The following is a 25,956-nucleotide window of genomic DNA, read 5'->3' on the forward strand; positions in this document are numbered from 1 at the left end:
ATCTTATTCATTAAAAGAGCTAATGCTCGGAAAACATCTTATGTATTTGTTCTTGCTGGATTTAAATGACTTGAAATTAGCAATTCTAGAATATCTACAATGTACTGTGTTTATAGTTATTACCTTTATCTCTTTCTATGTGTCCAAAGCCCTTCTCTATTTAAGTGTACATTCATACAGATACTTGTTTGTCTATTTTATGCTGTGTTTACTTATGTCTAATTACAACATTGGTTTGTCTCTGCATAGCACTATGAAGGTTTGGCCAATCGCAGTGCAGCCAATGGACATTGTATAGATATTTATGCTTGTGCCCTGGATCAGACTGGACTTTTGGAGATGAAGTGTTGTTCAAATCTTACTGGGTATGTTTTAAAGTTTATTTAAATTAGTTTGCTTTCTGTTGTGGTAATTTTGATCATTCTCATTTAGTGTTCCCTAGAGAAAAGGCTATCAGCTGGGTGCCATTGTGAAGTAGCCGAGTAGGGCAGTGTTATACTTTACAATATTGTAATATGTTCTATTGTTATTTAAAGGGACAGTAAACACCTTGAGATTTTTATGTAAAATCTTCAGTTACGCATAATGAAACAACTTTGCAATATATTTTCATTATTTTGCCCCCCCTTTCATGTAATTTAGCTCCAAAAATTGCACATTTTCTACTTTACAGAACATGAAAGGCACCCTGCTGACTTTTCAAGGTTAAAGGGACACTCAAGTCAAAAATAAACTTTAATTATTCAGATAGAGCATGCAATTTTAAACAACTTTCCAATTTACTTCCATTAACAAAATATGCACAGTCTTTTTATATTTAAACTTTTTGATTCACCAGCTCCTACTGAGCATGTGCAAGAATTCACAGAATAAACGTGTATGCATTTGTTGATTGGCTGATGGCTGTCACATGGTACAGGGGGAGTAGAAATAACTTTTAAAATTGTAAAAAAAAAAATCTACTACTCATTTGAAGTTCAGACAAAGTGCTATTGCATTGTATTTTTATCTTGCATGTGTTGATTATGCAAATCTGACTGGTCCTTTAAGTTATAATTGTGCCTGATAGGCTTTAACTGATAACTGCAAAACAGAGTTCTTTATACTAACTTTAAGACTGTGGCTACCCTTGTTGTCTGCAGACTAAAGCTATTAGACTATTGGCTCCTCCAACTAAGGCAAATAGTGGGTGGCGTTTTAGCTATTGAAAAAAAAATTGCAGTGAAAAGGATGTTTGTTTTAAAACATTAAGACTAGGCTGATATGGTATTCTATAGCAACACAACAGACATTTCTTGTAATTACAAAGTGTTTACAGTCCCTTTTAATCTATTCAAAGCACAAATGAGTTGCATAATTTAACAAATTGTTTTAATGATAATTTGTGTAACAAACATTGAATCAAAAGTATTAGTATAATATTGACTTAAATTTAAGCAGGATGGTCAGTTAAAATAAACCGGTTTGTATGCCCATTAAATAAGTCCTATTGAGACTACTGTTATCTCATTTAAATTTGAATGTCTTCTTCTTATTATTTATTTATTAATGTATATAATTTATTTGTACCTTTCCAGAGGTCAGATTGTGATTGGTGATTCATTCAACACATCATTGTTTAAGCAAACATTTCAGAGAGTGTTTAGCAAAGACCTGAATGGTGAATTTAAAATGGCTTTTGGGGCAAATCTTGAGGTCAAGGTGAGTTTGCTGATACATTTTTAAACAAATAACAAATCTTATCAGTCCTTTTAAATAGTTTTAATTTCACACTGGCATGAAATAAATGCATCCAAACTTTCTATAGATTTACTAAAGAATGATGTAAGCCTTTATCTTAGCAGGTCCATGCGTAATCATCACAATAGTTAAAAGATAGTGTTACAGTTAATGTTATATTACAAAAGATGATAGTTCTTTCAGAAAATACAATAAGTGGTTTGTTGTTACACTACATAAAAGGGGTATTCATTAAAGTATTGGATTCTTATAGTGACTCTCTAATTATTATTTATTTTTTTGGCGGGATAAACTATTGCACTTATGAAATTTGATACGTGTAATTAAATTTTTTTATAGGATATCTCCAGTAACTTAAAAAAATAAACAATATTAAAATTTTTCATTCTTATGACATGGAGAGTCCATGACGTCATTCCAATTACTAGAGGGATATTCAACTCCTGGCCAGCAGAAGGAGGCAAATAGCACCCCAGCAAAGCTGTTAAAGGGACACTGAAACCAAATTTTTTGTTTCGTGATTCAGATAGAGCATGAAATTTTAAGCAACTTTCTAATTTACTCCTATTATCAAATTTTCTGCATTCTCTTGGTATCTTTATTTGAAATGCAAGATGCCGGCCCATTTTTGGTGAACAAGCTGGGTTGTCCTTGCTGATTGGTGGATAAATTCATCCACCAATAAAAAATTGCTGTCAATAGTACTGAACCAAAAAAAAAGCTTAGATGCCTTCCTTTTCAAATAAAGATATCAAGAGAACGAAGAAAAATTGATAATAGGAGTAAATTAGAAAGTTGCTTTAAATTGCACGCTCTATCTGAATCACAGAAGAAAACATTTGGGTTCAGTTTCCCTTTAAGTGTAACTTCCCTTACCGATAATCCCCAGTCATTCTCTTTGCATCTGTCAATGGAGGTTGTGCGAAGTTGGTGTCTGAAGATTTTAATCCTTTTTATGGGTACTTTTCCCTGCAAGCAAGGATTAGGGTCTAGCTGTGTTAACATCAATCTCTTTAGTAAGAGTAGTGGTGGCTTTTTAAGCAGTTAAAAGGCGGCGAGGTAGTCCTTGCTTTTATTTTAACACTTTGCTTCCCTTTTGAAATAAGCCAGAGTTGGTTACTCTGTTATTTATTTTCCTACAGGTCCATGACAGGGAGTAAAGTACCTGCCACACCTAAGGGGAAGCATCTGTCCAGCAGGATATAAGGTAAGTGCCTTTGCCTCTAGGTACTGGAGGACAGTGTACTAAAGAGGTTAATCCTCATGTAGATCCTTTGGGTACATAGTAATCCTTTCATCTTAAGGTTTCATATTATGGACAGATAATGAAGGCTAAAACAGCAGTGTTTATGTGGGACACAGTATGTGAGAGAGACTGGGCTAGGGCTTCAGAGGAAAGGGATTTCCTTTATTTTATACACATTTGACTGTTGTTAATTTTAACTTGTGCCTGATAGAGAGGATTTTTAAGAGGCAACAGTTGGTAGACATCTCCTCACGGTTTACAGATAATCGAGGAGTTCAGAGGACGTTCCTTATAGCGGTTTTCTTATGTTCGTGCACTTTGTTTGGTGGCTCAGTTATTCAGACCCGCTCACGTGACGCTTCGTGCTTCCAGTTTATCGGAACAAAGCTTATGAAATCTGCGTAGCTGGTCTGTGTCGGCTTGCAGGGCTTGAGAGTATTGCTCCCAACTACTAGTGGGGATTTAATCTGTCCGGTAGGAGGTTAGGTGATATTTCTAAGGAAACTTTTCAGAGTGTTTCTGACTCTACTATTATTTTTGACTTGTTATACAACTCAAAGTATAATTTTTTATTTTATTTAATAACCTTATATTTTTATTTGGCTTGGAGTTTATTCTGTTATCAATGGACTCAGAATTAGAACAGTCCATGTCTGTGGATAAATGCTTCCTATGTTTAGAGGCTCAGATTGTCTTACCAATGCAGTTTTGTTTCTCCTGCTTAGCAAAGACTTTAAAATTTAAAGACAAATTACTCCCTTCTGAGCCTAATGTCTCTCAGGATGATGCTGTGCGTGACATGCCTCTGTTTTTCTTCTCAAACGTCCCAAGCTTTAATGGTTTCTCATACTGTGCCTTCTGTGTCCTCTCATCCACCTGGGGGTGTTTATTTACGTGGGGTTTTTGGCCCGCAGATTTCTTCTCCAGTAACTGCAGCTTTGTCAGCTTTCCCTTCATCAGGAAAGCGTAAGAGAAAATTTAAACGTGCCTGATACTAAGGCTTCTAACTTTAGGACTGCATTAGCCAATCTTTCCCAGATGTCTGACAAGGAGAAAACTTCAGTATCTTCTGAAGGTGAGATCTCAGACTCTGACACACTAGCAAATAAATCTCTAGAATCTGAAGAGGTCAATTTTAGATTTAAGCTTGAACATCTCTGGTTACTACTGAAGGAGGTTCTAGCTACTTTGGATGACTCTGAGCCTTCGGTTGCTGTCAACCCCACAAAGTCTTCTAAAATGGATAGCGTTTATGATTCCCCATCTTCTGAGGAGGTTTTTCCTGTCCCTAGGAAGATGTCTGATCAGGTATGTGATAAGCCAGGGGTTCCTTTCCCCTTCCCCTGTTTTTAAGAAGATGTTTCCTGTTGCCGACTCTATACGCGACTCATGGCGCACTGTTCCTAAAGTAGAAGGAGCTATTTCTACTTTTGCGAAGAGAACTACCATTCCTATAGAGGATAGTTGCTCTTTTAAGGATCCAATGGATAAGAAGCTAGAAGCTTACCTAAAAAAAGATGTACATCTATCAAGAATTATAGTGGCAACCTGTAGTGATTATTGCCACGGTGGCGGGTGCTGCATCCTATTGGTGTGATGCCTTGTTGGACCTTATTACTGAGGAAACTACGGTAGAGGAGATCCAGGAACAAGGCTCTTAAATTGGCCTATACCTTTATCTGCGATGCCACCATGCAGATAATTTGTCTGGGAGCTAAGATGTCTAGTTTCACTGTACTAGCACACAGAGCTCTGTGGTTAAAATCCTGGTTAGCCGACGTCTCTTCTAAGGCCAAGCTTTTGAATTTACCTTATAAGGGAAAGACTCTGTTCGGACCTGGTCTGGCGGAGATTATTTCAGAGTTTACGGGTGGAAACGGATCTTTCCTACCTCAGGACAAGAAGCATAGACCTAGAGGTTGCCAGACTTCTAATTTTCGTTCCTTTTGTAACTTTAAGGGACAAAAGTCTTCATCCTCTTCTTCTGAACCGGACCAATCCAGATCCACTTGGAAATCCAACCAGCCCTGGAACAAAGGAAAATGGAACAAGAAATCGGCATAAATCGGGGGGCTTTCTCCTTTTTTTGTCAATCCTGGATACGCGATGTCCCGTATCCCAGGGCTACAGAATGGGATTCAAGTCTTGCCCTCTAAGGGGCAGATTTCTTCTGTCAAGACTATCCTCAAACCACATAATATACTCCCTAAGAGTTATTGTTCCAGTCTCCCTAAGAGAACAGGGTCTAGGATTTTATTAAAATCTATTTGTGGTTCCCAAAAAGGAGGGAGCTTTTTGTCCCATTCTAGACCTCAAGTTTTTTAACAAATTCCTCAGGGTTCTGTCTTTCAAGATGGAAACTATTCGTTCCATTCTTCCTTTGGTACAGGAAGGTCAGTTTATGACCAACCATAGACCTAAAGGACGCATACCTTTATGTTTCCAGTCACAGGGAACACCATCAGTATCTGAGGTTTGCCTTTCTGGACAAGCACTTCCAATTTGTTGCTCTTCCATTCGACCTGGCCACGGCCCCTAGAATATTCACAAAGGTTCTGGGGCGCTTTTGGCAGTGATCAGATCACAGGGAATTGCTGTGGCGCCTTACCTAGACGACATCTTAGTACAGGTGTCATCTTTTCAACTAGCCCAATCTTATACATAGATGCTGTTGTTTTTTCTACGTTCCCACGGGTGGAAGGTAAATTTGGAAAAGAGTTCTCTAGTTCCATCTACCAAGGTGTGTTTTCTAGGGACTATAATAGATTCCCTGTCCATGAAGATTTTCCTGACGGAGGTCAGGAAAGACAAAATTCTTGCTTCCTGTCTTTCTCTCTCCAGTCTGCTTTCCGTCCATCTGTGGCAAAATGCATGAAAGTGATTGGTCTGATGGTGGCATCCATGGACATAGTTCCAGTTGCTAGGTTCCATCTACGTCCGCTGCAACTTTGTATGCTCAGTCAATGGAACGGAGACCATTTGGATTTATCACAGAGGATAAATCTGGACCCTCTAACAAGAGAGTCTCTCTCGTGGTGGGTGTCAAGGAACATCTGTCTCGGGGTGCTTCCTTCTTGAGATCTTCCTGGGAAATTGTGACTACAGACACCAGCCTGTCAGGCAGTGGGGCTGTTTGGGTTCTTTTAAAGGCTCAGGGGCTGTGGTCTCGGGAAGAGAAGAGTCATCTCTTTCCATACACATCTTGGAGTTGAGAGCTATCTTCAGTGCCCTATCAGCGTGGCCTCAACTGTCTTTGGTCCGGGTTATCAGATTCCAGTCGGACAGCATCACCTCAGTGGCTTACATCAACCACCAGGGAGGGACGCAGAGTTCCTTAGCCATGAAGGAGGTGACTCGCATTCTGCAGTGGGCTGAAGCCCACGATTGTCTCCTGTCTGCCATCCACATTCCAGGAGTGGACAACTAGGAGGCAGATTTTCTGAGCAGACAGGCCTTTCATCCCGGGGAGTGGGCTCTCCATCCGGAAGTGTTCTCTCAGATAACCCTCCAGTGGGGGGTTCCAGAGTTAGATCTGATGGCGTCCCGCCAAAACGTCAAGGTTCCAAAGTACAACTCAAGGTCAAGAGATCTTTAGGCTGTTCTGATAGATGCTCTAGCAGTTCCTTGGAGGTTTTCTCTGGCATATCTGTTTGCTCTCCTTCCACGAGTCATAGCTCGTATCAAGCAGGAGAGAGCATCAGTGATCCTAATAGCTCCTGCATGGCCTTGCAGGATCTGGTTCACGGATCTAGTAAGGATGTCGTCTCTACCTCCTTGGAGGTTACCTCAGAGGAAGGACTTTCTATTTCAAGGTCCTTTCCTCCATCCAAACCTAGATTCTCTGAAGCTGACTGCTTGGAGATTGAACGCCTAATTCTGTCTAAATGTGGTTTTTCTGAAGCAGTCGTTGAAACTATGATTCCGGCTCGGAAACCTGTTACTCGTAAGATTTACCATAAGATATGGCATAAATATCTTTATTGGTGCGAATCTAAGGGGTTTTCCTGGAGCCGGTGAGGATTCCCCAGATTTTGTCTTCAGGATGTCCTGGAGAAGGGTTTATCTGTCTGTACCCTAAAGGGTCAGATCTCTACTTTATCCTTTTACACAAACGTCTGGCAGACCAGATGTTCAAGCCTTTGTGCAGGCCCTGGTTAGAATCAGGCCTGTGTTTAAACCTGTTACCCCATACAGCCTTAAAGGGACAGTCTAGTATAAATTAAACTTTCATTATTCAGATAGGACTTTTTAATTTTAATCAACTTTCCAATTTACTTTTATCATCAAATTTGCTTTTTTCTCTTGGTATTCTTAGTTTAAACTAAACATAGGTAGGCTCATATGCTAATTTCTAAGCCCTTGAGGGCTGCCTCTTATCACATGCTTTTTAAATCTCTTTTCAACACAAAGAGACAGACAGTACACGTGGTCCATATAGATAACACTGTGTTCAGGCACAGGGGATTATTTAAGATTTAGCATAAAACAATGCTAAATTTAAGACAATAGATAATAAACAGTCACAGTCATGTGATCAGGGGGCTGGAAGAAGGTTCCAAGATACAAGGTAATCACAGAGGTAAAAAGTATATTAATATAACTGTGTTGGTTGTGCAAAACTGGGCAATGGGTAATAAAGGGATTATCTATCTTTTAAAACCATAACAATTCTATGGTAGACTGTCACTTTAATTTAGTTCTTAAAGTTTTGCAGCAGGCTCCGTTTGAGTCGATGAATATGGTTGATATAAAATTATTATCCTGGAAGGTTTTGTTTATTGTTGCAATTTTTTCCGCTCGCAGAGTGTCTGAGCTTTCTGCTCTGCAGTGTGATTTCTCTGTACCTTATTTTTCATTCTAATAAGGTGGTCCTTTGTACTAAATTGGGGTTTCCCCCTAAGGTGGTGTCGGATCGAAACATTAATCAGGAAATTGTTGTTCCTTCTTTTTGTCCTGATCCTTCTTCTCAAAAGGAACGTTGTCTTCTTTTTTTTTTTTTCATAACTTTGATGTTGTGCGGGCTCTAAAAATGTTTACTTACAAGCTACTAAAGATTTTCGGCAATCTTCTGCCCTATTTGATGTTTTCTTGGGAAAGCGTAAGGGTCAGAAGGCCACTTCTACTGCTCTGTCTGAAGTTTGGTTTATGAGACTGCTGGACAGCAGCCTCCTTAAGAGACTTACGGCTCATTCTACTAGGGCTCTGTCCTCTTCTTGGCCTTTAAAAAAATGAAGCTTCTGTGGAACAGATTTGCAAAGCGGCAACATGGTCCTCCCTGCATTCTTTTTCCAAATTCTACAAATTTTATACTTTTGCCTCGGCTGAGGCTTCTTTTGGGAGAAAGGTTTCTTCAAGCGGTGGTGCCTTCTGTTTAGGTCCTCCTGCCTTTTTCTCCCTCCCTGTTCATTCCGTGTCCTCTAGCTTGGGTATTGGTTCCCACTAGTAATTTGAATGACGTCGTGGACTCTCCATGTCATAGGAAAGAAAACAAACAAAATTTATGATTACCTGATAAATTTATTTCTTTCCGGACATGGAGTCCACAACCTCGCCCTCTTTTTCATTATATCGGCAGTTTTATTACAGTAAACCTCAGGCACCTTTTTCACCCTTGTGTTTCTTCTCTTTCCATTTTCCTTCGGCTGAATGACTGGGGATTATGGGTAAGGGAAGTTACACTTAACAGCTTTGCTGGGGTGCTCTTTGCCTCCTCATGCTGGCCAGGAGTTGAATATCCCACTAGTAATTGGAATGACGTCGTGGAGTCTCCATATCTGGAAAGAGAGAAATTTATCAGGTAAGCATAAATTTTGTTTTTCACAAAGTAAAATCTCTGTTTTACAAGGTGTTGATAAAATGTGTATGTTCTCTATTTTAGCACACAGCGCTAATGGTGTTTGATACCCTCAGCTGAGGCAATGGAAGTTAGTTATTTTTTGTGCAAAAACATTTTCTTAACAATAAAGCTTATGTTGTGTGGAATGCAGATCTACTGTATGTATTTGTATTTAAATAGCTTACAAAAAATATAACCATGCATAATTTTTTTTTTTTGAGGAAAATGTATCAAGCTGCGTTCACAGCTTTTGAGTCTTTTGCAGTATAGACGGGCCTCCAACCACAAATTTAAGAAGCAAAAACTGCTTCTTTAGCCTTTTTGCCACCTCAGAAATGGCGAGGTAAATCACCCTGACACTCGCTTGTTCAGAGTGATTCACATGCGCTACTCTTGCACAATTGGTTACCTAAGAGCAGCGGATGACATTGCATAGGAGAGCTCTTGTGCAATGGTTTACACAATGCTGCATTACAAGTGGCGATTACAGGCGTTTAAGTTCTCTACTTGTAGTCCAGAATACAAAAAACGTATCAACTACTTTCCCGAGTACATTATCCCTTTTAAGGGAGTTATTTGCTAAGATTTAACTGTTCTTTGTGCACAGAACTTTTATTTCCCCACAATATTCCTTTAAATCAGTGGTCTCAAAGTACCATCCCCATATGCGGCCCTCAAGATGGTTTCATCTGGCCCTCCCTTGTTTAATAGGTAAACCATTAATTTGTGTTGTCAGTTTTTTGTTTTTTATAGGATTCTAAGAGGTGTAACTAGTTGATGTTCTATACCGGCACTCACAAGATAAATATAAAGACAAGTGTCCAGTGTAGATTCCCACTGTGCACTGCTTGGATAAATGTCGCTTTTTACGTTGTTATACAGTTCCAGAATGATCGCTTCACTTGGCACTCACAAGATAAATATAGACAACTGTGTATGTCTCGAATAAATGTCACTTCCAGTTCTTATTATATCCAGTTCCGGGGCAATTACTCAGTTGAAGCGACCTCCTTGGGAGAAGAACACTTGGCCAGTGGCCCTCAGATACATTTAGCTTGATACCCCTGCTTTAAATTAATGTTTTAAGAACATTCCCCTACTTTGCAACCTGACTAGGATTTCTGAAAGTAAAAATCTTTGAAAATCCCTCAATCTTTTAAGCTACCTTTTTGTGGCTCAATTTTTATTTTATATATGCTACTTAATTGGTACTGACCATCAATAAACCTCCCCCCCCCCCCTCATTTTGTATTGCCCCCCCCAGACTCAGCCAGCCCAGGGCACTTCTTACTTCACATAAGCTGCACTCCTGCTGATGACACAACATTCACCCACTATCTTTACCTAATCGCCCTAGTTCAAATTCTACATAAAATATTTATATACATGATCTAGATTGTATAAAAAGTTGTCTAAAAGAAAGATAATTCACCATATTGTATTACCTATAACATTGTGTGTGTTTTTTTTATTTTGTTTGCTTAAATTGAGTAATTTCAATTAAGGCATTCTAGAATGCTAAAAAGACAATTGTCTATTTGGATGTTTCAATTAAAAGGTACATGAAACCCCAATTTTTTCTTTCAAGATTCATATAACCAATACAATTTTGAACATTCCAATTTACTTCTATCTAAGTTGCTTCATTCTTTAGATATGTTTAAAAAATAGCAATGCCAATCACATGAGGCATCAATCACATGAGGCATCTATGTGCAGCCATTAATCAGCAGCTGAGCCTATCTAGAAATGCCTGTCAACAAATGATTTCAAGAGAATGAAGCAAATTAGATGATAGAAGTAAATAGAGAATGCAATTTTAAACAAATTTCCTATCTGAATCATGGAAGAACATTTGTGGGTTTCATGTACCTTTAATAAAAAATTATGTCCAGAAGGCATTTGGTGATGGAAATCTGCGTATTTAAGTCCCCAAAACACTTGAGTTAACCCAAGATAGATAGATAGTATTGAGATGACAATCCACTCAACATTTGATAGAATGTGCAAATACTTTTCAGACTTTCAGCAATGTGGAGTTATGTTTTTATTATTTTATTTAACAAACACAATTTAATTTTGCTTATATATTTTTTCAAACAGACTTCCAGAGAGCTCAAAATTTCGGGAGCTATTGGACCATGTGTTTCCTTAAATGTTAAAGGGCCCTGCATTTCTGAAAATGTAAGTGAAATTATGTTTTTGTTTTTTCATTCACGTTAATATATTTAAGTTTTTTTGTGCAAACTGAAGAGAAACATTGTCCTGCTAATATGGTAAATTTGTTTTATTAGGAATTGGGCATTGGTGGAACATGTCAGTGGAAAATATGCAGTTTGGATCCCAGTACAACTCTTGCAGTTTATTTTGAAGTTGTAAACCAGGTATGTATTTTTTTATTTTTTGTGCAACTGAATGTGAATGGAAACCAACATTGCACAAACTATTTGTGAATGTCTATATATGAAAGCATTCTCTTTTTAATTTGTTTATTTTTAGATATACAGAAAATAAAAATCAAATTATATTGGTCTTTCATTTTGGAAGGCTGTACCATATAACACAAGTTCCAATATATATTGGGGTTTAGAACAAATTTATATTAATGACATTTTTAATATGCTGTGATGGCATTGACTATTTTTAGTTCTGTTAATTTTACAATTTTTGTAGCTCCACAATTTCTTCAAAATTGTTAACTAGCATTCAAAAGTCTTTCTGTAAATACTTTTTTTTTTGTAAACTTTTTAAGTGTGTTAAACTCTTAAGTTCAACATTATTTCTCATGTAAGAATGTTTATATATCCTCTGTTTGTTCAGCACAATGCACCGATTCCTCAAGGTGGCCGTGGAGCTGTGCAGTTTGTCACCCAGTACCAACACTCAAGCACGCAAAAACGAATTAGAGTCACTACAATTGCTAGGAAGTAAGCTTACTTATATTATTTATACATACAGAGGGGTGAAACAATATCACTATAGTTTACTAGTCGGGGGAGAAAAGCTACTAGTCCAGAGTGTAAAAGGAACTAGTCCACTCAGTGTTAAAGGGACAATCTACTTGAAAATGTTTATTGAAAAAGCAGGAATGTAAGCATATGAGCTGGCCCATTTTTGGTTCAGAACCCTGGATAGTGCTTGCTGATTGGTGGGCATGTTTAGCCACCAATCAGCAAGCTCTACCCAGGTGCTGAACCAAATATGGACTGGCTCGTTAGCTTACATTCCTGCTTTTTCAAATAAAGATACCAAAAGAACAAAGAAATTTATAATAGGCGTAAATTAGAAAGTTGCTAAAAATTGCATGCTCTATCTGAATCATGAAAGAAAAAATTTGGGTTCGGTATCCCTTAAAGTCAGGTTACACGTATTGCAGACATAGATTTTTATCTTGGTATAACGGTTTCTTGTAGCAAACCTTTTGCTTCTGTAGCAGAGGCAAATTAGCTTCATTCTGTTTCTAGAATCTACAGTAACATGGGCTGTACAGCCTCTCATTGGCTAAACCGCCTGCCCTGTAATAACAGAAAAAAAAATGTTGTTTGCAAAAGGGCGGCCAGCTGATTTGGTTTAAACAAATAAAGTAAATTTAGCTGGGTATTATTCTTTTTTATTTTTAGATAAAACTCCAATATATATACACTGCCTTTTAAAAGGACATCAAAATCAACCATAAAAGTTTATGGTTTCGACAGAGCAGGAAATTTTAAGAGAATCTTTCAACTTACTTGTTTTATCAAATTTACTTAAAGGGACAGTCTAGTCAAAATTAAACTGTCATGATTTAGATAGGGCATACAATTTTAAACAACGCTTCAATTCACTTTTATCATCAAATTTGCTTTGTTGAAAGCTAAACCTAGGTAGGCTCATATGCTAGTTTCTAAGCCCTTGAAGGCCGCCTCTTATCTCAATGCATTTGACAATTTTTCACATCTAGAGGCTTTTGGTTCATGTGAGCCATATAGATAACATTGTGCTCATGCTGTGTAGTTACTTATGAGAGGGCACTGATTGGCTAAAAATTTAAGTGTCAAAAGAACTGAAATAAGGGGGTAGTCTGAAGAGATTATATATATATATATATATATATATATATATATATATATATATATATATATATATATATATATATATAGTAATCACAGAGGTAAAAAAGTATATTAATATAGCCGTGTTGGTTATGTAAAACTGGGGAATGGGTAGTAAAGGCATTTCTTTTTTTTCTTTTAAACAATAACAATTCTGGAGTAGACTATCCTCTTGCTATGCTTTGTTAAAAAGCATATATAGGTAGGCTGTGGATCAGCACTGTACTACTGGGAGCTGATTATTGGTGACGACAATTATGTCTCTTGTCATTGGCTCAACAGAAGTGTTCAGCTAGGTCCCAGCAGTGGTTTGCTGTTGTAGCGATGAGTTAAACATTTTTGCAGGGTTAAACAAGCAAGCAGCAGTGCAATAATAAAATGTTGTTATAACAGAGAATTACATTTTTTACTTTAATGTCCCTTTGTTAGGCAGTGCTCTATTTCTGTTAGTTTTACTATCACTTTAAATAGCATTTTTTTAGGTGAGAGAAAAGCAATTCTGTCTCAATATAGGAAACAAAAAATAAGAATACAAAATAGTTATTGTGTTAAAATTAGCTTAAGCTACATATAAAATTGTTGCATAAGGCTTAGTGGTTTGTTTGTTTGTTTTTAATCCTGAAGATTAATCTTTAGAAACATAAGTATAGAAAATCTGGTGGTCATAAAGTTAACCACTATAAATTATGTAATAACAATGTATTTCATTAAGTTAGGAGCATGTTTTTAATGTTTTGCTTTCCTCTGTTCCTAGCTGGGCAGATGCTCAGAGCCAGATACAACATATTGAGGCAGCCTTTGATCAAGAAGCAGCAGCTGTGCTGATGGCACGGTTGGGGGTGTACCGTGCAGAGACTGAAGAGGGGCCAGATGTTCTCAGGTGGTTGGATAGACAGCTTATTAGACTTGTAAGTATAATGGTTTATGTTGTTTAATCTGTATTTTAGAACAGCAGTCATGAAACCCACACACGTTAGATGTACAATCACATATATAGAGGGCGATTTATCAAGCTGAGGCAGACAGGGGCGCACATATCCATCGCAGCTCATCTCTGCGGGCTGAATTTCCCCTGGCGGAATTCAGTTTTGCACTAGCATGCAATCCTGCCCGTGCACAGCCAATCATGCACAGGCAGCAACTGTCAATCTCCCCGGTCGGACTAGACAGCAGAGATTGAATTTCTCCAATTTAGAGGTGGCAAAAGATTATGGATGCAGCTGTCTGATGACCGCTGCTTGTTAAATACGGCGTGCAGGTTCTCTTGTGCACACACCCCTGCCGATAGTCTTGTAGCATACAGACATTTGATTGTTTGTATATGCATCTTTTATAAGCTTGATGTTACATGAACACAACACATGTACCAATCACAATCTCTGTATACTTCAACTTCTGTTCCAGGGCTATTTAAAAAGAGTTGATTTGGGAGGTGCTACAGAATTTGGTGGCGCTATACAAATAAATATTAATAATAATAGAGGCAAGCATTTTTTTTAGTTAGTTTATAATTATTTGGGGCTCAATAGCCATGTTTTCTGGTACTTGCGTCCCTTTAATCTCCTCCTTGAATGTTTATCTAGTGCCAGTTTTGTACATCCTTATATTACAGTAACTGCAAAAAAAACTGCTTGCTCTCCGTTTATTGATATACACAAATTTTATTTTGACATTTTACTTGAATTTTTAGTTAATAAAAAGTTTATTTTACTTAAAACAAAGATTTAAGTGTTTCTTTAATTTGTACTAGTTTAATCAATAGCATGTAAAAGTGCTGTTGTGTAGACTTGTGCAGCTTCGCATAAAGCAAATGCTGATTTGACATGAAAGCCAGATTTCACGTAATAGTGTACCTTATAACGATCTGAATTTTCTTTTGATCTATTACATGAATACAATCTGGTTCCAAAAAGAGTCAAATTCTGCTGCCTGCGGCCATATTCCATATTCTTTTATACAAATGAATGCCGAATATGAGAAGCTGCCCATGTCACTTTTTTCTGTTTTGTTAGTATAGAAGTAATTTTATAGATTTACAGCATAACAAATTGCTATTGTATGTTTGTTTGTTTTTTAAAATTATTCATTTGTCATTTACAGTGCCAGAAATTTGGACAGTACAACAAAGATGACCCGACTTCTTTCCGGCTGTCAGATTCCTTTTCTCTTTATCCACAGGTAAGAACAATTTACCGTACAAGCCCTTTTTAGTAACTTACATTATAAATTATTCTCTCTCATGCACAGCACTTTGAGTTGGTTCACATTACTTTATACAAGAGTAAGACCCATAAAAAGGAACATTTAAGACTTTGAGAAAGTAATAAAAAATGATCGTATATATAAAATAACTCTTCAATATACTTTCTTTATTTTGTACCCTTTTCCTGCAACTTCATTCTGAAATTGTAAGCTTTTCAGTTCCTGTTGGAAAAGTGCAGAACATTGTTATATTCCACACAGCCATTGGCTGCACACTCTAGTGACCTATGTATAACTGTCCCTAATTGGCTACAGCAGAGAAGGTAACATAGCAGCTCTCATTGTTTTATAGACACTACAACTTTACACTTATTTTGTCAATGTTTAAACGGCTAATTAAAGGAAAAATATAGTCAAAACTGAAAAAGCAGATTGGAGAGTTTGTCGGTGCTGCGTATCTCTAGTAATTTGCATCATTGCTAATGTCGCTCCTGTCAATACTGGTTTTGTGACCAGACATTAGATATTAATACGGAGTAAACAAGGCATATAATCAGATGCTCTGTATCTTGCATGCAAAAAAATAGTGATAGCTTTCACTAGAAGCATTTTAACTTATACAAGTGTATTACACAAATGGTTTTAAGGAATGTTAAAGGGGTAGGAAAGTCAAAATTAAACTTGCATGATTCAGATAAAGCATTTAATTTTAAGACACTTTAAATTCACTTCTATTTTCAAATGTGCTTTGTTCTCTTGGTATCCCTTGTTGAAAGAGTATGCGCATATCCAACACTAATGGGAGCTAGCTGCTGATTGGTGCCTGCACACATTTGTCTGTTGTGATTTGCTAACTAGATGTGTTGAGCTTACTGCCAGTAGTGCAATGCTGTTCCTTCAGAAAATAAAGCAAAATTGATAATAGAAGTAAATTGAAAAGTTGTTTGAAATTGTATGTTCTATCCGAATCATAAAAGAAAATTTTGGTGTTTCCTGTCCCTTTTTAAGATCAAAAAGTAACCCTCATTAATTATGTTTAATTAAAGGGACACTCAAGTCAAAATTAAACTTTAATGGTTCAGATAGAGCAGGCAGTTTTAAACAACTTTCCAATTTACTTTATATTAACAAAATGTGCACATTCTTTTTATATTTACACTTTTTGAGACACCAGCTCCTATTGAGCATGTGCAAGAATTCACATTATATATGTATTTGCGTTTACGATTGGGTGATGGCTGTCACATGATACAGGGGGAGTGGAAAGAGACATTTTTTAAATTTGTCAGAAAGTAATCTACTACTCATTTGAAATTCATGCTAAGTGCTATTGCATTGTCTTGTTGTCATGCATTTGTTGATGTACTTTTATTTACTGGTCCTTTTAATACAAATCAAGCAGCATTGCAGTATACATTTCTAATTTATTTTGCATGCCTTTTGAAGTAAAATAACACTGAATGTTTTTGCAGGTTCCACACTCCCTAGGGAGCCTGGAGCTCAAATTATTTAACCTAAGTATGGTGCAAATTGTTTGACCCAGCTACTTACTACACTGATTGCTTAGAGTAGTGCACAAACTTATTTACTGCAGCTCTAATTGGCCATTATCAAGTGTAGATAGCCAGGATTTCTGAAAAATTCTGCAAAATGTATTAGTGATTTTTTTTTTCATTCTTTTTTTTTTTTTATATATAGATATTCTATAGTTCTTTGCTTAATTGCTGAAATAAACTAGTAATATGTAAAAAATAAAAAGGGGCATAAGTGCAAACAGTGCTCTGTTACGTTTTATTATTGCACTATTGGTTTTCAATACCTGCAAAGGTGTTGACACACAATAAATGTCGGCTCAAGAGCAACAATGCACTACTGAACACATCTGGTGAGCCAATGAAAAGAGACATTTGTATGCGGTCACCAATGAGCATCTAGCTAGCAGTAGTGTATTACTGATCCTGAGCCTACCTAAGTATGCCTTTCAACAAAAGACACAAAGAAAACTAAATAAATATTGTATTTAGCTTGTTTTTTTTCTTATTAAAGAATCTTTCTTTATTAAGATAAATATAAAAGTTACTCGTAGTAATGCGTTATACAAGTAAGTATAGTACAGATTCTTGGAATTTTAAATGTGATACAATACAGTAAAAGAAAAGAAAAACATAAGTGTGTTATGAACAAATACTACGTAGAAGTGTAAACTGATCACGAGTTTCCATTTGCATGTGTTATCAATCTATCCATGAAGTCAGTTAACAAGTTAACATGAAGTTTTGGGTTGTGCTAAATTAATCCTAAATTGTATTTTATTGAATGTGTTATGAACTAAAGATATTCAGTGTGAATCAAATTCATGATAATGTAACGTTTTCTCTTTGTAACTTGCATAGTTCATGTTCCATTTGAGAAGATCACCTTTCCTGCAAGTGTTTAATAACAGCCCTGATGAATCCTCATATTACCGTCATCATTTTGCCAGACAAGACCTAACTCAATCTCTTATCATGATCCAGCCAATTCTTTACTCTTATTCTTTCTATGGACCACCAGAGGTAAGGAGAAAACACAAAACCCAAGAAGTACAAACACAAGATTTATTCAAAGAAGTGACCTGTATTAACTTTTTTTTGTTACATTTTGTCTACAGCCTGTTCTTTTAGACAGCAGCAGCATTTTACCCGATAGGATCCTGCTAATGGACACCTTTTTCCAGATTGTAATTTATCTGGGTGAGGTAAGTTTACTACAAAAGACAAGAAGTGTTTATCAGTTGTGTTTAATACAATATAATTTGCTTTGCGGATAAGTGGATGTGTTTTGCGTTCAGTTTGTTAAAGGGACAAGAACCTCTTTGATATTGTAATATACAATTTCTAATTATGTGTAGTAAAAGCGAAGATGATAAAATAACTGCAAAACAATGTTTTGTTTTCCACAAAATGACAGCAGCAAGCCTCGTCTATGCTAGTACCAATCTGGATAAAACAAGTAGTAGGGTAGTTTGACCATAGAAATAAAATTGTGCCAAACGAGCGATTTAATGTATTTATAAAGTTGTCACACTTGGTCATATATTAATTCATTGCAAGACTGCAGAAAAGTTTTTTTTTTAATGTTACAAAAAGAAATTAGTTCTTAAAGTATCATTTGATATGTATTTCTTTCCAAAAATAAACTTGCATAATTTAATCTTAAAGGGACATTATACTCATATGCTAAATCACTTTAAAAGTGATGCAGCATAACTGTAAAAAGCTGACGGGAAAATATCACCTGAACATCTCTATGTAAAAAAGGAAGATATTTTACCTCACAATTTCCTCAGCTCACCAGAGTAAGTGCTGTGTAAAAAGTTATCTTTCAGTTACAGCCCAGCTGCAGATAAAAAAAAAGAAAAAAAAAGAAAGAAAGAAATGAAAAGCAGCCAATCCGCATCAGCAGTGCTGAGGTCATGAACTCTTTTATTGTGATCTCATGAGATTTCATAGTAAATTTCCTTAAAATGAATAGGGGAATAACACGAGTGTGCATGAGGCACGCTCCCTAGCAGGTCCCGGGACAAGCATACTGATTTGCTGTTTAAAGTCCCTTTACTATGGGGTGTGAATACTTATGACATTTTGAGGTAAAATATATTTCTTTTTTACATAGAGATGTTCAGGTGATATTTTCTAGTCTGCTTTTTACAGCTATGCTGCATCACTTTCAAGTGTTTCCACATTTGGGTATTATGTCCCTTTAATGCAGAGTCTATGGAAAATATAAGATAGTCACGTTACATATTTTAAGGGACATGAAACCCAACATTTTTCTTTCATGATTCAGATAGAGTATACAATTTTAAACAACTTTCCAATTTACTTCTATTATCTCATTTGCTTTGTTCTTTTGTTATCCTTTGTTGAAACGCATACCTAGGTAGGCTCAGAAGCTGGGAACTAGTGACTGATTGGTGTCTGCACATATATACTGGTTTTCATTGGCTTACTGATGTGTTCAGCTAGCTCCCAGTAGTGCATTGCTGCTCCTTCAGTAAAGGATACCAAGAGAATGAAGCAAAATTGTATAAAAGTAAATTTGAAAGTTTTTTTAAATTGTGTGCTCTATCTGAAAAAAAATGTTTCATGTTCCTTTAAGTGGCCTCTAAAGCTAACTTTTTATTTTTAAATCTTAACTGCCAATGAGTAAATGTCACAGTATCCAAAGGAAGTGTTTGCATGAATAAAAATGTGCTTCACTTATTTGCAGCTATCATATTCATTTATACAATTTTAGCTTTTAAAAGAAAAAATAACCTCCTGCTTGTTTGAAAAATATCGTAGACTATAAAAAAACAAGTTGCAATGGTAAAGCTGTGTTTTTGTTGTCTACTGGAGATACTGAACAAACAAAAAAGGGTATCAGAGTGCAAGCTGTGATCAACAACACTATAAGGGCATGCTCGTCACTGCATCTATGCACCCCCCCTACTAAGTGCCCCGTTTATCACTTTGTGTCAGTGAAATTTTGCCACTTTCTTTCTCTGCAACTCCACTCTCCTTTTTTACAACCTACCATCTCTGTGATCTCCTTTCACATTGGCCACCTAGATGATTAAAAACAAACAAAAAACTTCTTAACAGGCCCATGGGTATGATGCATGGTAGTTCTTATACAAATGTAGATTTTAAGCTCTTTTCTTTTGGGTTTCCAGACAATTGCACAGTGGAGGAATGCTGGTTATCAGGACATGCCCGAATATGAGAACTTCAAACATCTTCTGCAAGCACCATTAGATGATGCCCAAGAAATCTTACAAAGCAGATTCCCAATGCCACGCTATGTCCACACAGAACATGGAGGCAGTCAAGTAAGTCATCTTTCTTAATTAAAATGTTGCATTAGCATGTTGCTTTAACTCCTTAACAACCAGTGACGTACCCTGGTCTTTCTATGGGGGTTGTTAGACCATGCTATCTTAGGAAGCCTGCCGGAGGGAGGGTCTAAAAGCGCGGTCTTGCTACTCACAGCAAGACGCACACTATTATTAGCAGGCAAGCTCTTAACGATCAACAACGTACATGGTACGTCGTCGTTACTGGGTTAAGTACTAGAGCCACAAGGTTATATGTATATAATGATGACAGATAATTAACAAGATGCTAAAAAAAATAATATAGGGACACAAATGAAGTATCATCAATCAGATTTATTTCACATCTTTGTTTTTTGCTAATGTTTGTTTTATCCTTTTTTATAGGCCAGATTTCTTCTCTCCAAAGTAAATCCATCACAGACGCACAACAATCTGTACAACTGGGGACAGGTGAGGAAAATACAGAATGTTTTTGTTATTAAATCCATCGAGTACAATGCTGAATGCTACATTAGAAAAAATGGTTTATGAGAAGACAGTAGAGGTGGTAAATAGTTTTCCTCATTTCATCCTACAAGTAAAATTTATAACCTGTTCCTTGGAGGTAGTAAAATACAGTTTTAGGTATTGTGGTGCTATTTAGTTTTTTTAAAGGGACATTAACATTAAATACTAAATACATTTTATAATCTTAGTGTTGAGATTATTTCCTTACACTCTCTCTCTCTAGTCATGGGTTCCGCTTGCCATGTTGAAATCTATATTTCACTACATTCCAGTGCTGACGTGTTTGCACATGTGCAGCAACTCTTCTTAAGATACCTGCAGTATAACCTAGGTTCCATAATGGCTGCACCCATGTTTAGATGGAGGTACATGAAATGTGTTTAGTGTCCCTTTCAAACATTCAGTCTATGCAGCATTTTACATTGTGCTTTCACTTGTAATGTAAAGAAATATATTACCACTTGACTTTTCTCTACAACAAGAACATTTAACAGAAAAAGTGACCTCTTCCCAGAAATGTTACTGAAATAGTTTTATTTACTGCTAAAAGAATGGAAAGTGCTGCTGCTTCCTGATTTATGGACAAGGAATGTTGCATTTATGTATTTATTTAAAAACACAAAAGTTATTGCTTGCAACCAATGTAATTTTTTTTTTCTCTTTAAACAAACTTGAAATACAAATCCGTTATACACACACACACACACACACACACACACACACATATATATATATACACACAGACAGATAGGTAGGTAGGCGCAAAGCTATGTGATTTTTTTTTTTTTTTTCTGTAAAAATACAAATCTGATCCTTTCAAACAATTATTGAATGCTTTTGAGCAAAGGTCTTGTACAAATATTTTTCTTTTCTTCAATGACCACTTCTTGTTCTAATAACTTAAGGTAAGTTTACACTGCTTACCAACTTGTACCTCAATCCTATGAGGTAAGATGTCAGCTCTTGGAGAGTAAAGATGATCTTTGTCTCTTGTGTAAGAGTCTCCTAGTATCCTGGTCTGCCTGTAGAACCCTCTTTTCAGATGTAGCTTCAATATAAATCCTGGACTCTCTTATTTTCTTTCAACTGGTGGTGAGCAACCTCGTCCCCTCAGGCGATCATTCAAAATGTACAGCAGGAGAAAAGAAGAATACACACATAGCGTGATACTGTATATAACAGGAAAATGTATTTAGTGTATACAAATTGTGCTTACATTGTTTAACCTCAATCAAGGTAAGTTAACCACATGTAGTAGTACTCCAGTCTGTATGTGGGAACTCTGTACTGCAATGTCCTGTACTTGAGTGTATCATATAGATGAGGATTAGGTAGTATTGAACGGGATATATAAATACTTCCCGTATAATTACTTAGTGGCTCACAAAAGTTAGCTCAAGAAAGCTGAAATCCTCCCTAGAATGCGGCACAATGGTGAGTGCAAAGTTCGTTGGTACACTCCTAAACTACAAGGAAAATGTAACTAAAAGCAATGTAAATATGCAAGGCAAAATTAAAAAGTGGCCGAATGGAATAGGGCCTGTCCGCCCACTCATAAAGTTCCTTACGCGTTTCAAAGTCTTGAGCGACTCCTTCATCAGAGGAAGAATATATCTATCGATATATATACATACATACATACAGCCTTCGGTTTGCTCCGGTTCAATTTGTGCCGTTTCAGAATAACACCATTTTTTTTCCAGTCATGTGACTGCTATTGAGAAGCAGAGTGCATTGATTAAAATAAGGACAGGCCAGTAGGTGGAGCTGTCCGCTTGTGTTACAGCAAAGATATGCAAGCTTAACAGGTCTGAAATGAATCGGTGTACACAGACCACAGACCTTAGCTATGGATAATGGAGCAGCTTTCTAAGGAACAAGATCTAGCAGCCATGAGGGAAACTTTTACATCTTCCTTCCCAGCTTCTTGAAGGTCACGGTGCCTAAAAAAATCAGTCCAGCATGGAATGCATAGAATATCTGCAGACCGGATATTAGCTAACAGTGTATGCTACTGTTTCAATGCAGAGACCTTACTGCTTTGTTTGCAGAAAAATGCAAGTAGAAAAATGTTTTTGTTCATTAAACTTAGTTTGATATATTCTGTGTTGTGTGACTATTTGATACTGTTTATAATGTTGTTTAGTATTTATAGTCTTCATTTCAAAGCTTTAAAAATAATGTATTATAGGTTACTTAGGTTCCAGGCCCCTCTCAAAATTGACATATCTCCCTCAATTCCCATTGACTTACATTATAAACTGAGTTTCAATTTACAACGGTTTAGATTTACAACCATTCCTTCTGGAACCTAACCCCAGCGTAAACTGAGGGCTACGTGTATATGATGTATCATCCACTAAAGTTTCTTTATGTGATTTATATTTATATTCATATATAATTAGATTTGTTTTTACAATATACTTGTGTTACAAACATGTTTGTGTTAGAAACTAGACATGTGCTTTCGGGTAGCAACGAATGCCGAATATGGCGGCTGCCAGTGGGATTGGCTCTTTTCAGATCTTTGTGTGTTGCACTTTCACACGAAGATATCCCGCTCTGAATAGAGCCGAATGCTGTTGGCAGCCACCATATTCAGCCTTTGTTGCTACCCGAAAGCAACGAATGCGCATGTCAGAAACGTATCGTCGTTAGAATGTTCTTTTTTTAAAGTTCACACAATACGCTGCTGATATGGTCATAGGCTGTGTGCATTTGTGTTTTCCTCTCACTCATGATCCATCTCGCAGCAGCCCTCAGAACATACATGGGAATGGTATAAGTATACACGTTTGCACAACCTTCAGACATATCGACAGCAGGTCGTGTGCATGTTAAAAGATTTCTAGATGTCATAATGTTTAACACAGGCATTTTTTACAAATACAAGTACCTTGAAACAAGAAGCTTCCAAATATTTTTTATATATATTGTTTTATATTGGCAATAGCCTTGAAGGTATGGCTGTCACTATGCACCTATTATAGAGCATAAGATTACATTACATTGATCTATTCCGTTATCCAGGTAGTTTTAACATAATTTTACATGTTTTTCAGGAATCCGGAGCACCAATCCTAACAGATGATGTCAGTCTACAAGTCTTCATGGATCACTTAAAAAAGCTGGCAGTGTCTACTGCATCCTAATTTTAGTTATGGAAAAAACGTTTCAGCTGCGGGCAACAAGATCTTACAAATATGATGATTTTAGAAAAAGAAAACATTCCCTCACGTTGTTTCAAGGAATTAATCAACATTTTTAGTTAAAACCAAAATGAAAAATGAAGTTGAAAAATTTCTGTCTAGGTTTTTTTTTTTTTTTTGTAGGTCCTAATTTATTGTATTTTTGTTGTTATACAGACATAATGTCCGTTTCACAATAATAATAATGGCTGTAAATATCCCCACACTGCATTTGTTAATTTTACATTTCTCTGTGTATAAGCTAACCAAATTTGTAGTAATTTCTCAAAAAAGTTGTATGGTGTGTGATGCAATAAATGTGAAAGGTTGAGACAGTGAAAGAAGTGTTGTTTTTTCCTCCATAAAATAATATAAATATTATTAATGTTTACCACACCCCGGTGTAATTAAAAGGGACACTTGAATCAAAATAAACTTTTATGATTTAGATAGAGCATGACACTTACCAACTTACTTGAATTATCAAATATTTTATATTCACACTTTCTGTGCACAATCTCACAGGGTATACGTATACTAGTCTGTATTTGGCTGATGCTTGTCACATGATACAGGGTGACAGAAAATAAAAGAAAAAAAGTTGTCAGAAAAAAATCTACTGCTTATTTGAAATTCAGAGTAGTTATTGCATTGTCTTTATTATGCACTTGTTAATTATGCAATTCTACTGCTACTGTTCTTTAACCCTGTGACCTGACCTCAATAAAAAGATAAACTGTCCCCACACCATTTACCCCTGGCACATAAATTCCAAACCACAGTTACCACCCGAAATATTATCATTTCCATATTGCAAACCCTACTGCTCAATTTTCACCATCACCTAAATTTAAAAAAAAATATATAATTTCTTTCCTAAGATATGTTGAGTCCACAACGTTATCATTTACTGTTGGGAATATCACTCCTGGCCAGCAGGATGCGGCAAATAGCACCACAGCCAAGCTGTTAAGTATCACTCCCCTTCCCACAAACCCCAGTCATTCTCTTTGCCTTGGTGCATGGAGGAGGTGAAGTTTTGGTGTCTGACGAAAATTGGATTTAATTTGCTTCAAGCAAGATTTTTCCTAGTAGAAAGCCAGAGTAGGTTTACTCTGTCCATTCCCTTTGTTCAAGGATTGGGTCTAGCCGTACTCAACGTTAATCTCTTCAATAGGGTAGTGGTGGCTTTAAAGCAGTCAGGAACTTGTGAGGTGGGCCTTGCTGCGTCATACTTGCTGCCCATGGTATAGAAAGCCAGAGTAGGTTTACTCTGATCTTTATTTTTCCTATAGGTCTCTGTGAGGAGTGGCATCCTCTCACACTATGTAGGCTGTCCTACCGGACAGCTAGACGCAGGTAAATGCCTTTTGTCTTCTAAGTATGGGAGATGGTGCACTTTAAACTGCAGACATTTATTGGGACATTTATATATCCTAGTTAGGATATTTCTTAGGCAGTGTGCAGGCACTTGATGTGACAGTTATGTAAGTGACTGTTTACCCTTTATTGGTAATGAAGGGGTTAAACAGTTATATTGGGCAGAAAGTATCTCAGAATCTGTTGGCTCTGGAAGCGCGCGTTTTGTTAAAGCGCAGCTCTCTTTTCATGCAGATTTCATGTATGTCTTTAATGCCTTCTGCTTCTCATTGGAGCAGTGTTGTCGGTTTAATTCTGAATACAAGGGGATTTGTGGAGGTTTTAATCTGAGTGCACTGTTTGCGCGCCTGTTGAAATGACTCCGCCTTCTTCCTCTTCTTAGCTGAATATTGGAGTGGCGCCACTTTCAGCATGTTGCTGCAGCCTGGTCATGTGACTCCGCCTTATCAGACGTAGAACAGAGCAGGAAGTTTGGCTTCTGTCCATGATTGTCAGAGATGAAGTGCTCTGAGGGGCTGTGATCCTAAGGTACTGTTAAACCATTTGGGACATAAAGTATTTCAACGGTTATATAGATCCTTTAAAGCTGTATGAGAACAGTTTAAAGCTTTCACAGGACTTCTTAAAGTGACAGTACATGTAATATTAAAGAGTTTTTAATATATTTTTATTTTAGAACAAGGGTCTGTTCTTGTGATTAAGCAATTTTATATCATTTAAAGTGAGTGCACAACTTTTCAAATGTTTCATTTGTTGTGCTTTTGTCTGTGAATTTTGTCCAGGGAGCGAGAGCTGCTCCTATGGACATACATCTGCTTGGCCTTGAATTATAAGATTGTTTCTCCTAATTTTTATGAGAACTGTTTAAAATAAAGGAATATTCCTTCTTCTTTTCCTGAGCCCCAATG

General features: G+C 36.7%; 1 protein-coding gene across 1 annotated transcript in view; it reads left to right on the forward strand.

Moving 5' to 3' along the window:
* SEC23B (SEC23 homolog B, COPII coat complex component) overlaps positions 1–24,012 on the forward strand; it is a 47,933-nt gene extending 23,921 nt beyond the window's left edge. The window contains exons 9-20 of the mRNA XM_053711997.1: positions 250–365; positions 1,578–1,701; positions 10,926–11,006; positions 11,117–11,206; positions 11,643–11,749; positions 13,668–13,821; positions 15,014–15,091; positions 17,509–17,670; positions 17,766–17,852; positions 19,812–19,967; positions 20,358–20,423; positions 23,543–24,012. Of these exons, the coding sequence (XP_053567972.1) occupies positions 250–365; positions 1,578–1,701; positions 10,926–11,006; positions 11,117–11,206; positions 11,643–11,749; positions 13,668–13,821; positions 15,014–15,091; positions 17,509–17,670; positions 17,766–17,852; positions 19,812–19,967; positions 20,358–20,423; positions 23,543–23,632 (1,311 nt within the window). The 3' untranslated portion in view covers positions 23,633–24,012. The remainder of the gene's footprint in view (positions 1–249; positions 366–1,577; positions 1,702–10,925; positions 11,007–11,116; positions 11,207–11,642; positions 11,750–13,667; positions 13,822–15,013; positions 15,092–17,508; positions 17,671–17,765; positions 17,853–19,811; positions 19,968–20,357; positions 20,424–23,542) is intronic.
* The last annotated feature ends 1,944 nt before the right edge of the window (positions 24,013–25,956 follow it).

Source organism: Bombina bombina, chromosome 4, assembly GCF_027579735.1.
Source record: "Bombina bombina isolate aBomBom1 chromosome 4, aBomBom1.pri, whole genome shotgun sequence".
Taxonomy (NCBI): Eukaryota; Metazoa; Chordata; class Amphibia; order Anura; family Bombinatoridae; genus Bombina; species Bombina bombina.